The sequence below is a fragment of the Sinocyclocheilus anshuiensis genome, unplaced genomic scaffold (genome assembly GCF_001515605.1).
Source record: "Sinocyclocheilus anshuiensis isolate Anshui unplaced genomic scaffold, SAMN03320099.WGS_v1.1 scaffold444, whole genome shotgun sequence".
Classification (NCBI taxonomy): domain Eukaryota; kingdom Metazoa; phylum Chordata; class Actinopteri; order Cypriniformes; family Cyprinidae; genus Sinocyclocheilus; species Sinocyclocheilus anshuiensis.
In genome coordinates, this window is record NW_015555739.1 from 221,213 (window position 1) to 238,139 (window position 16,927).

Below are 16,927 nucleotides of genomic sequence, written 5' to 3' on the forward strand. Positions count from 1 at the left end.
GCACTGATTGCCCAGCCAGGTACCAGAATCAGCCGATTTTCCGTATAATCGACCCAGACCGGCTGGTGAGTCTCATGTCTTAAACCTAGTTCACACTACACAACTTAAAACGTCGGCAGATCGCTGTGCTGTTCAGACTACATGACTTGATTGTCTGTCTTGAAGTCGTTGTGGTGTTCACACTACGCGACACTACGTAAATGATCTGCAACAGGGGGTCACACACACACACACACACACACACACACACACACACACACACACACACACGTTACATCACCACTCAAGCAATAAGCCATAAGAGCTTCAACCAACACTATGAACAGTGCAAACAAATCTGTTTATATGCAAATAAAAACTGTTTAATTCTTGTTTATATCGAGATTTTGTTTTTTCAGTTTTAAGTTCTTCAGTTAATTTTTTGTACATTTATTATGTGCTCTAATTATTTTTGTTCTTTAAAATATTTTATAATGGTTTTAATTTCACTATAGTTAGTAATTTTAACACTTCAACTTAAAGACTACTTTGTTTCACTTATATGCCAACAATTTCTAATTTTAATTTAGTTCAAGTTTCTCCATCTAATATTTATATTTTGCATTATTCCATCTTCATTTCAATTAACAAAAATGCTTTCTAATAGATTTAGTTTTGGTTAACAATAGTAGCAATAGTAGAAGAAGCTGTTTCACTCTGATATGCTTCATAACAGGGCAGAAAACACACATCTCACGGCTTAATGCTGTATAAAGGACACAAATGCTCAATTATTAATTGAGGTAACATTTTATTTTAAGGTGTCCTTGTTACACAAGTTACTTGTACTTACTATTATAATCACAATAAATTATGCATAATTACATGCAAGTAACCCTAAGCCAAACCCTAATCCTAACCCTAACCATATAGTAAGTACATGTAGTTAATTAATACTACTCAGTAATTAAATGTATAATTACAATGTAATAAGGACACCTTAAAATAAAGTGCAACCATAAATAAATGAACTGATACTAATCATTACCCTGCCAGGCGGTGTTGATGTGTGCGTTTCTGTCTCCTGATTGGTGGGCTGAGACACAAAGGCAGTCGAGCGCGTGAGTTTGGTCTCTGAGCTGCAGCATGGCGTGGGTCGAGTCCAGCTCCAGAACCCCCAGTAACAGCAGCGGCTCCGTGGCCGCATCCGTCAGCGGGACCTTGTGAACGGACCAGGACAGCGCCGCGTTCAGCTCCAGCGCCGTCATGTGAGCCGCGGACGCAGGCAGGAGAGACGCCAGCGAGAGCGATGCCCACGCTTCACACCTCATCCAATCAGATAGCTGCCTCAGCGACCACAGCGCCGCAGACGGCCACCACACACAGAACTGACAGAGACAGACCATTACTACACACACTCATTTCAAATCAATCAGTCAGGGTTTAAAAGAAGGATGCATTTTTTAAATTTTTTAATGAATTAACATGTAACTGTGTGTGTGTGTGTTACTGTGGTAACAGGGCATGTGTGTGTGTTACTGTGGTAAAAGGGCATATGTGTGTTACTGTGGTAACAGGGCATATGTGTGTTACTGTGGTAACAGGGCATATGTGTGTTACTGTGGTAACAGGGCATATGTGTGTTACTGTGGTAACAAGAAGGATGCATTTTTTTAATTTTTTAATGAATTAACATATAACTGTGTGTGTGTGTGTTACTGTGGTAACAGGGCATGTGTGTTACTGTGGTAACAGGGCATATGTGTGTGTATGTGTTACCGTGGTAACAAGGATGTGTGTGTTACTGTGGTAACAGAGCATGTGTGTGTTACTGTGGTAACAGGGCATTCGTGTGTTACTGTAACAGAGCATGTGTGTGTTACTGTGGTAACAGGGTATGTGTGGGTGTTTGTAAGCTATGGTGATAACAGGGTGCGTGTGCGTTACCGTAGTAACAGGGCACTGGTGTGGCTCCTGTATCATCTCTCTGTAAATGTTTCTCTTGTTTTCTGTCTTCTGTTCAGCATCACATACAAAGTCCAGCAGCCGCTCGGCGACCACACACACTCTCTCCGCTCTCACCCAGCGAGGACACAACCTGACACACACACACACACACACACACACACACACACAGGTTAATAACGTGACACTGACTGTGAAACTACAGTATCTGGGGTATCATTTGAGGGGAAAAATCTAATTGTGATTTTTCTGATAAAAATTGTGATTGCGATTTAAATCTTAACATCTTACATACAAATTCAGATATTCAATTTTATACAAAAATGTAAATAACAATACTACTATATATGGCTAAATAAATGAATACATTTTCAAACTTTAAAGCATCAAGCCTTTATTGCATTTTCTTCACTCACCTCTCAGTGACGGCGTTCTGACAGTAGCAGAGCCAGAGATACTGCGACGCGCCCAGATTCTTCTCCAGCAGGAGGCACTGCAGCGGCCCGTGTGTCCCCGACACCTCCACCTTTGAACTCAGGCAGCTGAAGGCGGTGATCTGCAGACTGGAGCGCAGACACGCGCACAGAACCACACGCGGTGCAAACGGGGAAGCGCGGTACATGAAGTGAACATTGTGAAGCTGAAGACAAACAACAGAGAAACATTCTGATGGTCGGTACCGCTGTTTTGTTTAAAGCCTTTAAAACAGTGTCTTATTCACAGAAATAATGAATCTACTACTGAATTTTGTGATGACATCACACTCACCTGAATCTCCGCCCCTGGCCTCAAGCCGCCGCCCCAATTCTGAGCCGGCTGATAGGCCAGACAAAGCCCCACCTGTCCATCAATCTCATAAAGCCCCGCCTCTGCATTCAAGATCTTTGTGACTGTGCCCTGTCAATCAGACACACTGTTACTACAGAAACCAGTCACAGCACAGGTCAAAGGTCACACCTGTTTGCTTAAAATACCGTTGACTTGATTGCAAAGATACTATTTAAACTGAGCTGGATGTTGACATCACTGAATTCAATGATGAACTGTCTTTAACTGAAAAATGAGTGTTTACTATTGTCGTTTTGCATTATTGACACTATTTTCCTAATTAATGCTGTTCAGTTGCTTTGACACAATCTGTATTGTTAAAAGCGCTATATAAATAAAGGTGACTTGACTTGACTTAAAGGACATTTTTCCGGGTATATGAATATGAAATAAGCGTGTCCTGCAATATTTCATTATTTCACAACTATTTTAAGCAGTATTTTCTGTAGCGCTTTACAATAAGGTTCATTAGTTAACATGAACTACGAATGAACAATACTTCTACAGCATTTATTAATCGTAGTTCATGTTAATTTCAGCATTTACTAACGCAATATTAAAATCACAATTTGTGTTTGTAAACATTAGTTAATGCACTATGAACTAACGTGAACAAACAACTGTATTTTTATTAACTAACATTAACAAAGCTTAATAAATTGTGTAATAAATGAATTGTTCATTGTTCGTTCATGTTAGTTAATACATTAACTAATGTTAACAAATGACACCTTATTGTAAAGTGTTACCGTATTTTCTTATAAACGCCTTATTCTTTTAAAATCGTATTGATGTTTTTTCCATTTAAAATAAAATAGAAATGAATAAATTGGGGGGGGGGGGGTTGAGTGGGGGGGGGGTGGAGAGGGCTTGTTTTACAATTTTACCAAAATGTTTTGATTATACTGTATATAAATAAGACTATATAATAATACTAATAATAAAAAAATCTATAATAATAAAACTGCTGAACAAAAATATAAAAATTAATAAAAATCACTGAAAAAAAAAAAAAAAAAGGAGATAATTTAAGAAAATCACTTTGAAACACACAGGGCATGTATTTATTTGATTAAGTTGCAGCCTTTGCAATTTCAGATTTATTTCAATTGACCATCCAGCCTTATTCCATAGTATATTTATGTATTTATTTTTATATTGTTTTATGTTAACCTAAAAGTTTATCATGTCTATCTATCATATACCAAAGCTTTTAAACACAGAACGCGATGTAAAATAATACAAATGAATTATTTCTAGTTTCAAACTAGTTTCTAGTACCTTAAAGCTGATGAGCGTGGAGCGTTTCATTCTGACTGCATTGGAGCCGGACGCTGTACCCGAGCGCAGGTGTGTGTCAGCGGTGTGTGTGTCGGTGTGTGTGTCTGCAGTGAGGGAGTCTGTGTGTGTGTCTGGATCCTCTGAGTTCTCCTGGTTCTGCAGATGCGGATGGAGGCGTGATTGACAGCTGTCCGTCAGCACGCGCCGGCCCTCCAGACCCTGCAGTGAACACACACGCAGAGACGAGACACACACGCTCTGGCCGACACACACACACTGCCTCCAGTACTGATGCTTGGCTTCCTGAGACACAGAACAGACCAACAAACACCAGATCAAACTTACAGAAAGATCAGAATATAGATTACTAATATTTACTCAATTAGGTAGAAAAGCATGAATATTTGTAATACTGTATGTATATATATATATATATATATATATATATATTAGTGCTGTCACCTAACATTAAAGTTTTTAAATATACTTTTATATTACAATAATTTCACATTCAATCTTCAAATTAATCTACAAACAATATAAAGACAGTATATTTTTTTAATAGTTGTTTAATGGCATCTTTTTTTTATGACTGAAGGCAAGTATCACTGATACCAATACTACTGATTTCTCTATAAAATTGCCACCCCCCAATATTTAACCATTGACTAGCCATTCAGCATTACAGTATAATTGAGAGCTATCAATTTTAACATTGACAGCTGTCCGTCAGCACGCGCCGGCCCTCCAGACCCTGCAGTGAACACACACGCAGAGACGAGACACACACGCTCTGGCCGACACACACACACTGCCTCCAGTACTGATGCTTGGCTTCCTGAGACACAGAACAGACCAACAAACACCAGATCAAACTTACAGAAAGATCAGAATATAGATTACTAATATTTACTCAATTAGGTAGAAAAGCATGAATATTTGTAATACTGTATGTATATATATATATATATATATATATATATATTAGTGCTACCGCTGCTGAACATGACACGGATCTGACACGCATCATATTTTTTCTCAACTCTCTTTACCTTTTCTAACCCACTTCAGGTATTAAAGTCTCTACTAATGAGCTGACAAGTTGAATCGGGTGTGTTAGCTTTGTTCATATTCATCATCAGAGTCACAGCCGGGGTGAGATATGATTTCTGTGGTATTTATTTCTACTGACCGTGATGAACACAGGCACTGAAGATCCTTCTTCACTGAGGACGAGGCAGAAGAACCGTTTCCCACGGATCACCAGCAGAGGACAGACGACGCTCACCTGGCCGCTGACGCACACACACACCTGATCCTCACACCTGACACACACACACACACACACACACACACACACACACACAGACACACACACAGACACAGAGACACACACACAGAGACACACACAGAGACAGAGCATCAAACTCCTGATCAAACGCATCCGTGTCACACTAGGAATGCTGTATTTGCTTCACCGCTGTCTGAGGAGTTCAGCTGCCCGCGTCACACTCATGACCTCGCTCAGGGCTCCTCCGGGGTCAAAGGCCATGGCCTCGAGGGTCACACACACCGGAGGGTCCAGCAGCTCCAGGTAACCCGCCCCAGGTGCATTATGGGGGATGTAGTTCCATGAGGGAAACAGCATCAGCCTCCCCAGCCAGAGACAAGACGACTTCAGCATCTGCACCAGAAACAAGAAGATCCTCAACTCTACACTGCAGTCAACCAACTGTACTTATGCATAAATATTAATGCATAAAATCAACAGGCAATTTCACATCTGAGTAATGGATTTAATGCACTGATTTTATGGTCAAAAGTCAAAAGCGATAAATAAATGAGAGTAAATGACACAGTAAAAATTATTTTTCAAAGTTGAATAGAGATTATTGGAGCATGTTTGCCAAATGTAATATTTATATAGTTTTTCAGTTTCATGTTTTAGTCAATGTGTTACTTGCCAGTTCTTTATAATTATTTGAGGAACTTACAAGAAATTACCAAGTTAAAATTGCTTTAAAGAAAATCTAAGTAAAAATCTAATTTTCTCAGCGTTTATGAAACATCATTAATGCTTTACAAAAAGCTTTATTTTATTAACATTAGTTAACATGAACTAACAAATTGAAAATTAAATGATTTTAGTGCTGTCAAACGATTAATCGCAACTAATCGCATCCAAAATAAAAGTTTTAGTTCACATAATGTGTGTGTGTGCTGTGTATATTTATTATGCATATATAAATACTAGGGCTGGACAATAATTCAATATCAATATGTATCGCGATATAATTTTTTTCAATAACGGTGATATGATTTTAAAATGCATTTCCGATATTTCGATATACATTACCAGTGTTTCCCATGCATTGATTTATTTGTGGCGTTGAATAAACGAGCACTGCACGATACAAACACATGCATGTATATTTTTCAGAAAAATATGTTGTTTATATATTAAATATATTTATATATAATGAAAATAAATATATACATGTAAATACATTGCAAATATTTTCAATATATATATATACTGTATGTGTGTGTATTTATATATGCATAATAAATATAAAGGGGTCATGAGAAACCAAATTTCCCTTGATCTTTTGATGCAGAAGAGGTTTTGTATGCTTAATACATCCTGCGAATTCATAACTTAAAATGTCCTCATAATCAATAAAAAAGCATTTATGTAATAACCCTCAGAAAACGGCTGGTTTTAGAGCCTATGGGGCAAGATGACGCCACCTAGCCCCAGTCATTTGCATAAACTCCGCCTCCAGAGCGACACATTGACATAGGCCCCGCCCACCATAATGCTTTATCTGGAAATTACTTTTATTTTGATCATGTTGTCAAAACACTCTAAACAAGCAATAGCGAGGGGCGTTGATACTGTTTCCTATGCAGTGACGTTAACCAATCATAACAGTGGCCGATTCCTGAATAGTATTAAAGGACCCGCCCCTTAAAAACAGCCTGTTTCTGAGAGAGGTTCAGAAAGGGGGTTGAAAATCAATTTTCCACATATTTATTTGTTTTTTTGTGCAAAAAAGCTTTATTAACATTAGAAGTAAACATCAAGGAACATATAAATATAATTAAAAAATCCATGTCATGACCCCTTTATATTTTTATAAAATTTCAGCTTTTTTTTAAGTTTGTTTTTTATCTTACATTTATATTTTATTTCAATTAACAGGTAACAATTAACTCACCGCACATGCTAGGCTTCCTCCCGTGTCTCTCACCCTCCAGACCCCGTCATTGGTCCCCGCGGCCCGTCCGTCACACAGACAGCCAATCAGAAGCAGGTTGTCACGAGGGAGAGCTTTATAAGCGGGCAGCTTTAGCTCCGCCCCCCTGGCTTGTTCCCGGTAGTGGGCGGAGCTCCAGCTGAGGCTGCTGCAGCAGGCGGTTCTCTGATTGCGGATCAGCTCCGACACGGACACAAACCTGACAGAAATACAGACAGAAATTACTGCAAACAGACCACTGGTATATGATAAAAACAATGTATGCTGAAGTGTGAATATGGTGCATTCAAGACTTGTCAGAAAAGATGACTAATTAAACCAAAAAGTCCAATAACAAGTGGGGAAGCATCTGTATTGGCAGTAAATTTGTTTTTTTATTTTTAGATTACAATAAAACAGACGACATTCATCAAATGGTTCACAGTTTTCCAAACTCATATATTGCACACAGTGTAGATCCTGCAGAATCGGCGAGAGCAGTAGTTGAGAGGGACACACCTGAGCTTCAGACTCACCTGTAGCTGACAGGTAGATCAGTGCTGTCTGGGCCGACGGCCGTCTGAACCTTCGACAGCACGGCCAGAGCCAGACGAGACACAGACAGACCCAGAGACGCATCGATGAGAGGATGAAGCTGCTGCTGCACTGCCTCAAACACTGCAGAGAGCCAGCGCTGCTCCTGAAACACACAACACACATCAGTACCATACACACTCTCACACACACACACACACTCACACACACTCACACACTTGTAGAGAGCACACTCACACACACACACACACACACACACAAACGTTACAAATATATATATATATATTAGTGTTGCACAATATACTGATACTAAAAAGGTATCGCGATACCCCGCTTTTAAAAACGGTACGATTCCTCATTTTACTAGTACTGGTACTTTAAGAATGACAGTGTTTATATGTTATATTTCCTGAGTTGCGTCGACGCGCTCTGCTTCAGCTCCCTGCATGCTCACTGGCCGTGCCAAACTTTATATATCCGCGCAGCACTGCTTAAAGTTACTGACAATTTAAGAGTGAATAAGAAACATGCATGAATGAGAAAATAAAGCATGGGATGTGCTTGATGTTAAACAGAGTTAATAAGCACAATAAACCTCGGAAAATAACTGGGTCCCTGCAGCTCTTAAAGTGACAGCAGACTAATATTCCTGCTACTGTCTGTATCTATAATGTTAATCAAGAAAAATAGAAAATCACTCACTAATCTTGACTAACTTTACTAGCTTTAATAAAGATAAACGTATGAATGTTTCAAGCTATTGCTATTTCTTTTTTAAATACTAAAAAATTAACCATCATGTGTGTTGAAGACATGAAGTGTCCATCTCTGTTGATTGTAAGATTAATAGTTTACATGCCAAGCCATATCTGTTTTGATACTGCAATAACTTAACTGATCATTATGTGCAACATTGAATGAGTCGTGCAGCTCTGTTGAATGTGAGATCAAACAGTTCACATGCTTAAACTATCTGGTTTTGAATACTGCAATAACTTAACTGAACATTTTGTGTACTGTTGAACTGAATGTGAGACGTCTTTTGTATGTAATGTTGTGTAATAGATCCTGTCATCTGTGTACTATTTATTAGATTATTGATTAATTCAATAATCCCTATGCACCCAAAGGATTGCATTCAATTTCGTTGTACCTGTACAATGACAATAAAGTCATTCATTCATTAATTTTGATTACTTTATTCAATTTCCGTATCATCTCTTTCTTGAATGCTACTGTTAAATAGACCTACTGTACCTAAAAACAGTGTTTGTTTCATTTGTGTCTTTGTTTTATTGTATTTGTCCTTTTGTTTGTTACTTGCATCTATGTTCTTATTATTAATAACAAAAATGGCCATATCATGATATAAATTGTTATTGTGAAATAAAATGACTCCTAATGTTGAATAATATTTTGGTCATATTTCCCACCCCTAGCTCACGCCCTAAGCTAACTTACTAATGTTGCAAAGATACATACCTGTAGGCTCGGCTGTATCATAGTCATAGGGTGTTTTCACACTTGGGTCTTCTTTAAAAGAACCGAACCCAAATTTTTTATTTTTTAAGGTACAGTAGGTATCTTTAAAAGCAGCATTCAAGTATTGAACAATCAAATGTAAAAAAAATATATTATTCATAGTATGAATAATATAGATTCTACTCATTGTCATATCAGGCTGTTGTACTAGAACTACAGTAAAGCACAGATCAGTATATTGATAAACATGCGATTTCTTTCCCAGATGTTTACATTCGATTGAGACAAAACCAACTGTTTTTATGTGAACTATTGGTGTTTTTGACAGTTTAAACATAATAGACGCTGAGAGTGTAGTTTAGTACCCCCGCCGGGATGTGCGTGCTCGTAGAACCGTATATCAAAAATGGCAAGTCGCACAGCCGCATCTCTCTTGGAAGCGGTTGAAATTAAAATAAACAAGTGTACATTGTGAGCTAATAATTTGTAGAGATAATAATAATAATAATAATAATGTATGCATTTAGCAGACGCTTTTATCCAAAGCGACTTACAGTGCATTCAGGCTATACATTTTTTTTAACCAGTATGTGTGTTCCCTGGGAATCGAACCCACAACCTTTGCGCTGCTAACGCAATGCTCTACCACTGAGATCTGACAGAAGCAGCAGCCATTATGAAAAGCTGATTTGTATGGAGACATCCGATGACCAAACTACAACAGAATGCGCGAATGGAAAAATCAAGTGAGCCCGGACCGATTTGTGTTCATAATGCACGTTTTTAGCGAACCGTACCTTTAGCCGAAAGCGAACCGTACTGAGACCACCTCCCAAGATGGTCTCGGTTCGGTTCGCTTCTGAGGGGTTTGAGATCGTTTGGGGTGTTCACATTTGGGCCAAAAATCACGCGAACCGCGCTCAGACCCCTGAAAAGGACCAAGTGTGAAAACACCCATAGACTGGTAGTTGCTCACCATAGGCCTGTGTGGTGGCACTGACATGTGTTTTTGTTTGTTTTTTAATGGGGGAGGAAATGCTCAAAAAGCAGGGCAGGAACACTGGTGAAGTGAGAGATTTCTTTCTTTGTTAATACATTTTTTGTCATGGTATCGGTTCAGTAGTAGTATCGAGATATTTTAGTCAGGTATCGTATCCAAGTCAAAATTTTGGTATAGTGACAACACTAACATATATGTGTGTGTATACATTAAGTATAATTAATGTACATATAATCAGTAATAATATTAATCTTAACATAAAAAGTATAAATTATATAAACTACATTAATACACACACTCACTTCATGTAAAATGTAAATGTATTTTACATTTAGTCATTTAGCAGACGCTTTTATCCGAAGCAACTTACAAATGAGGACAATACGCAGATGATATGGCACTTTTTGTCTTTCTCATGATAAGATTAGATGTACTTTATACACAAGTACATAAAAAAGAGTGAGGTAGATAAATATGATGCGTGTCAGATCCGCGGCACGTTCAGCAGCGGTAGCTCTTAAAGTAATAGCAGCCAAAACAACCTAATAACCAGCTGCTGTGATGTCTATTAATCAAAGGACAAAGAAAAAAGAGGAAATAAAGAACTTTTATAGCTTTAAGGATTAATCTATATTTAATATAGAATTTAGTGTTTGATAACTTTATTAATTTCTGTATTTTTCCTACTTGCTGAAGGGCATGGGTAAATATGACATGGGTTTATGTGAAGATAGTTTTAAGTTCATTTAAATTACAAGCTGTTATTTTTATTATTTGTTATTTTTAAGTATAATAAATGTTAAAATTGATAGCTCTCAATTATACTGTAATGTTGAAGTGCTAGTCAATAGTTAAATATGGGGGGGGGCGCAATTTCCTAGATGCATCAGCAGTATTGTATCAGTGATACTCGCCTTCAGTCATAAAAGAGATGCCATTAAACAAATTATTAAATATATACTGTGTTTATGTTGTTTGTACGTTTAATTTGAAAATTGAATGTGAAATTATTGCACTAAAAAAAGTATATTTAAAAACTTTAATGTTAGGTGGGATTAATTGCATTTAATTTCAGAAAATATATGCAGTTAATTTTTTAATCGATTGACAGCACTAATTTATATGCATTCTAAGCCATAAACCTCATAAAGACATATGTCAAATGTCATCTTGTCATCCATCGTGAAGAGATATTGCAGTTGAAAGGTCATTATATTTATCCTTGGGAATATTCACAATGTCGCACAGCCTTGAGTGCCTTACTGCTTTTATAAACCATGTTACTACATCATATTATTTTGTATAGTATTAAGGACACAAATGTTCATTAAAACACTATGCTGGGCACAATTCAAAATACTCTCATCCTATATATACAGATGAACAGAAATAATCACAAAAACAAATGTTACCAGTGTGCTCACTATGTATTGCAGGTGTTGATTGCAGAGCTTAATCACCACAACTTGTTTGGTCATAAAACTGATGCCAATTGCTTTAAAGCACAACATGACTCAGCACGCTGTGGTCGCCATTCATTTATTTAAAAAGTGCTACAAACCCTTTAACTTCATGAATATAAAGATGATGACTTTCACAAAGGGATCATAATCATAAATCGATGCTCTTGAACAGCACTTTAACATTCGCTTGAGTCTTTTATTTTCACATAAATCATGCATCATTGTCGACCTGTGTGGGTAAACAGTATTATAGGGATATTTGAGGAAACACCCAGTGTCATATGCCGAAACTGGTCTCCCTTTATGTAACACACAAGGCCAGACAAGAATTAAGGCTATTTTGTTGAGAATGTTTCTGGTAAAAAAATGTTTTAAACTGGTGTACGCTTCTACACGATTGGGCTTAAATATTACGGTTGTCCATGCATGTATAGCTATTAAAGACCTGGTGGAAGATTCATCATTCATTATGCAAATAAGGTTAAGCCCCTTAAATCTGACTTAAATAAGGTGATATGTAACATTTTGCTGCTTACTCTCTACTTAAAGGGGTCATATGATGCTGCTAAAAATAACAGTATTTTGTGTATTTGGTGTAATGAATGTGTTTATGCGGTTTAAGGTTAAAAAAACACATTATTTCCACATACTGTACATTATTGTTTCTCCTCTATGCCCAGCCTTTCTGAAACGTGTTGATTTTTACAAAGCTCATCGGTCTGAAAAGCGAGGTGTGCTCTGATTGGCCAGCTATCCAGTGCGTTGTGATTGGCCGAATACCTCAAGCATGTGACGGAAATGTTACGCCCCTCACATACTGTTGATGCCGTGTCCGGCCGGAGCGACGAAACAAAAACATGAAAACCCATTATAAACGAGGCATTCGTTGCATCCAGTGGGGACATAATTACTGATTATAATGACTTATACTGTGTTTTTACACTTTGCGTTGCATCGCGCTGCGTAAACATAAAACCATGTCTGCATTTGTGATCGGAGAAATGACAAACAACAAGCCTACTCTACACTGCTCAAAACTCGCGTTTGAATCATCAGTGGCAAATTCTTTAAATATGAAAACATACTTACAGTCTGTGAGTCAGAAGCGCCAGACTGTCCTTGCAAAGTTGAAATTGCTCCACTTTATAGAAACAACTCTCCCGGGTTCAGGAAATAGTCCTCGTCCTCCATAAAATGTGCTGCACACATCTGAATATTTGGGTTGAACTGTTGAAACGAACCTAAGGTTAATGGGACCTTTTTAGTTTTAGCTCCAGTAATATTGAAAGATTTAGAAGATTCACTAAAAAAATGCATTAGTAACATTTGTAACAATTTATTTTAAAGTTTGTCATTTTACAATATTACATAAATTAATTGGATCACAAATGTCTGTTTTGTGACAGCTTTTGACATTTGTTAAAAGCCCCAAACATGCACTGACCCTAGAACCACCCTCAGGATGGTACGGTATACATACATTTTTCTCTTCATGTTGTACTTTGTAGATGGTCCCTATCCTGCGTCAGCCAATGTACAACTTATTATCAACATCCATGCGTCGCAATACATCAAATCACAGATTCGCCCTTGGGTGACTGACTATTCTTCCCTCAGCTTTATATGGGTCCTCATCCTCCACTTCATATATCAAAGTCTTTCACTATTTATTGGATCAGATCTGACTCATCAATAAAAATAAGGAATGGACATCGGGTGAGTTGAGCATGTCATTGTATTGTCTTTGTATTGTAAAATAATGCGAAAATACTGCCAAACATGAAAATGTCATGTTGTTTTGTTGAAGTTATTACAGAGTATTTTACATGCAATGCCTTGTTGCAACTGTTATGAAACATATACAGAGTATTTTACATGCAGTAGATCATATTAGGGGTCTGCTGTTATCACTTATAGTTATGATCTTTTGATTAATCTGAAGTTAGGATTTGATGGTGATGATAGTTTGTCTGACAGTCATTGCATTGTAAGACCGTAACTGTTTTAGAATGTGGATCAATGATACATCTGCACTGCAGTAAAATGCATTATAGCAATACCAGTATTCTGAAGTTTCATTTTCATTTTCCTTTTACTTTCACTGTCTCCTCTTCATCTTAATTGTATTTGTAGCGCACTAATATTTTCTAAGGCCATAATTTTTTTCAGAATAATTTTGTCCAAAAAGTCCACGTAAAATATAAAGGATTTATTTGACAAAATCTAATTTGAAGGTAAAAAAAAAAAAAAAACACTTAACTATGGTTTAAAGTTCAGTGTCATGTTAAGTGACAGAACTAGTACCAACAGATACAGCATGTCAGTCTCTCATTTGTATTTGATATATCACATCCACACTAGCCTTTCCCCTACATAAAAATATAATGTATGATCTCTAATATATTGGTACAATAAATTCAACAGGAAACAGTTAGAGGAGCGACTGACAGAGTATGTCAAGGACACACTCCGTTACATTGAGACCGCAAGGGTCTTCTGTGACCAAGAACAGAAATGGACCTATGAGAGAAAGGCAGAGATTAAGAGAATGAGAGACATCAGGGATACCAAGCAGAAGGATAAGGAGAAGAAGCTCAGCGCCGTCCTCAAAGACACATTAGAGGGGCTGGAGAAACTTGAGCCGTTCCTGGATGCAGTGGAGAAGCTAGCAGTGACCTCGAGCCGTGTCTTCAGCGGACAGATCTTCCTGCTGCAGGGAGAGAGACCTGAAAGTGTGCAGTCAGTCATCACAGATGCCAGAATAGATGCTGCTCTCCTCATCCACTTCAAACGAAATGCAGAAACCTTCTTCAGGCCTCTACTCCATAATGTGGATATCCTGGTCTTTCAGCTAGATGTATACATAGACAAAACAGAACAACTTTGCAGGAGAATAAGACAAAAGTGAGTTCTGAAATTCCTGTTAAAGATTAGTTCGCCCCAAAATGAAAAATCTGACACCATTTACTCACCCTCATGTTGTTCCAGACCTTTATGACTTTCTTGCTTTGGGTGAGAAACAGAACTAAATTAAATATATATTATTCCCTTTGTATGTGTCTGAGTTTTGAGAGCAACAAGGTAAGTAAATAAATAAAATAAATAAATCATAATTAAGTAAATAAGTCAAATGGATTTTTGCATTTCACAAAAAAAAAAAAAGTCATACAGGTTCGGAATAAGACGTCGTGACTTAGATTAATATTAGTCATTAATGCTTAATATAATGTTTAGTTAATTGTTTTTAATAATAATAACTGAAACAGTTTATAGTCTGGCCTGTTCCCCTTTAAAAAATATTACCCATAATGCTGTTCAGTACTGAGAGCTTGCTAGAAGAAGAGAACTGACTGAGTATGTGTGTGCTATTAAAGTAATGCATCCCTGTAAAAACCTGCAAAACTCCAGTAAAGCAGTTCTTTTGTTTTAATCAAGTCGTCAATGGTCATTACTGCTCGCTAAGCAAAGAAGACACGACATAACATGAGGATGAGAATTTTATTTCTGGGTCACCTAAGTCTTTTGTTTTAAGAATTTCTTCCACTTAATCATTTTATGTATGAATAATACATGTAAATAGAGATAATATACGAATATTATTGTTTCTTATAAAAATCTAGCGAAAATCTCTTTACAGATGGAAGACGGATGGGCTGCCTTCAGTGCATCTCATTTTGAACACAAGTGAGAATGCCATGAATCAAATGCTTCATCATTTGGACCAGTTGTGTGAAATCAGGTGAGACCTCAAGCTTAGCCATTTTTAAATCAAATGGTTTGAGAGGTGAAAAGTAGCAGAGAGGTGGATTGTGAACTATAAGATCGTCTCTGTCTTCTTTCTCCTCGGCCAGGATGAACCAGCACACCTGGCTGGCGTTCCTCTTTCAGAATGATGCTCAGAAATTCATTGACGTGTTCAGTGAACGTCGCTCTAGAATGTGGCAGTTCCTGAAAGATCTGGAGGAGAGGGCCGATAAGCTGGAGTCAATGAAGAAGGGGGCCAGTATATCCACTGTGGCTGGTAGTTCAGTGGGGATTGTAGGGGCTGGGTTTTGCATTGCTGCCGGTTTTTTTTGCCCCTTTCACTGCAGGAGCATCACTGGCTTGCGCTGTGGCAGGGGCTGGTCTGGGGTTCACCGATTCTGTCACTAGTCTTGCAACAGGGATCACTGAAATGGTTGTGAACTCTCACCATGAGCGCAATGTGCAAGAGAGTTTACAGAGATACACAGAAGATATGGAAATGATTCTGGAGTGTAAGGATAAAGCAGCCAGCTTTAAGGGGCCCTTAATAGGGCATTGCACCAATAGTAATATGACTGAGAATGTGATAACCATTGCTAAAGGAGTGACAGATGTGATAATAGATGCTGTGGACCTGAAGGAAGCGTATTCAGCTTATAAAGCTTATGCTAGACGCCCAGTAGGTTTTAGGGGGGTTGAAGACCCTCAACATATCTCAACGTGTACTAAAGTTGCATCTGTCATCACAAATGGACTCACTATTGGCTTGAATATCTATATTATTTGCAAAGAAAGTGCAAGTCTGGCGAATGGGAGCGAGACTGAGATCTCTCAGTTCATCCGGTCCAGGGCAGCTGTGGAAATCTGAGATGAAGACTTGGGAGAAGATTTGTGATTCCTTACAGAAAGGAGTCGGGAAGATTATGGAAAGCCAGAAAATTTTGGATCAAACTTTTCTTCCTAAGATGATGTGAGAAAATGTGATTTACTACAATGTTATATTTCAAGAAGACCTGGCTCCATTGGGGCCCACCCAATCATTAAACTGCCCCAGCCCTAAAAATAAGACAGATAAAGAGAACAGAGAGAAAGATTATCAATCACAATTATTATTTTTATTGAGATGAATGGTAAGAGCAAGCTTCTCCAGTGCTTCCACAAGAGAACAGTAGGAACAGAATATTTATGTCACAGTTTATTCAGAATATGCCAATTACTGTTAGAGGGTTAGTTCATCCAAAAATGAAAATTCTGTCATTAATTACTTACTCTCAAACCCGTAAGACCTCCGTTCATCTTCGGAACACAAATTAAGATATTTCTGATGAAATGCGAGAGCTCTCAGACCCTGCATAGACAGCAACGCAACTGAAATGTTCCCAGGTCCAGAA

General features: G+C 37.8%; 1 protein-coding gene across 1 annotated transcript in view; it reads right to left on the bottom strand.

Annotated features, from left to right (window-relative positions):
• ctc1 (CTS telomere maintenance complex component 1) overlaps nucleotides 1-16,927 on the bottom strand; it is a 56,715-nt gene that overhangs the window by 8,272 nt on the left and 31,516 nt on the right. Inside the window, exons 2-11 of the mRNA XM_016466653.1 lie at nucleotides 7,829-7,992; nucleotides 7,275-7,512; nucleotides 5,532-5,737; nucleotides 5,246-5,378; nucleotides 4,054-4,356; nucleotides 2,713-2,841; nucleotides 2,361-2,584; nucleotides 1,927-2,077; nucleotides 1,028-1,367; nucleotides 730-745 (exon numbers count right to left, since the gene is read on the bottom strand). Coding sequence (XP_016322139.1) covers nucleotides 730-745; nucleotides 1,028-1,367; nucleotides 1,927-2,077; nucleotides 2,361-2,584; nucleotides 2,713-2,841; nucleotides 4,054-4,356; nucleotides 5,246-5,378; nucleotides 5,532-5,737; nucleotides 7,275-7,512; nucleotides 7,829-7,992 — 1,904 coding nt within the window. The remainder of the gene's footprint in view (nucleotides 1-729; nucleotides 746-1,027; nucleotides 1,368-1,926; nucleotides 2,078-2,360; nucleotides 2,585-2,712; nucleotides 2,842-4,053; nucleotides 4,357-5,245; nucleotides 5,379-5,531; nucleotides 5,738-7,274; nucleotides 7,513-7,828; nucleotides 7,993-16,927) is intronic.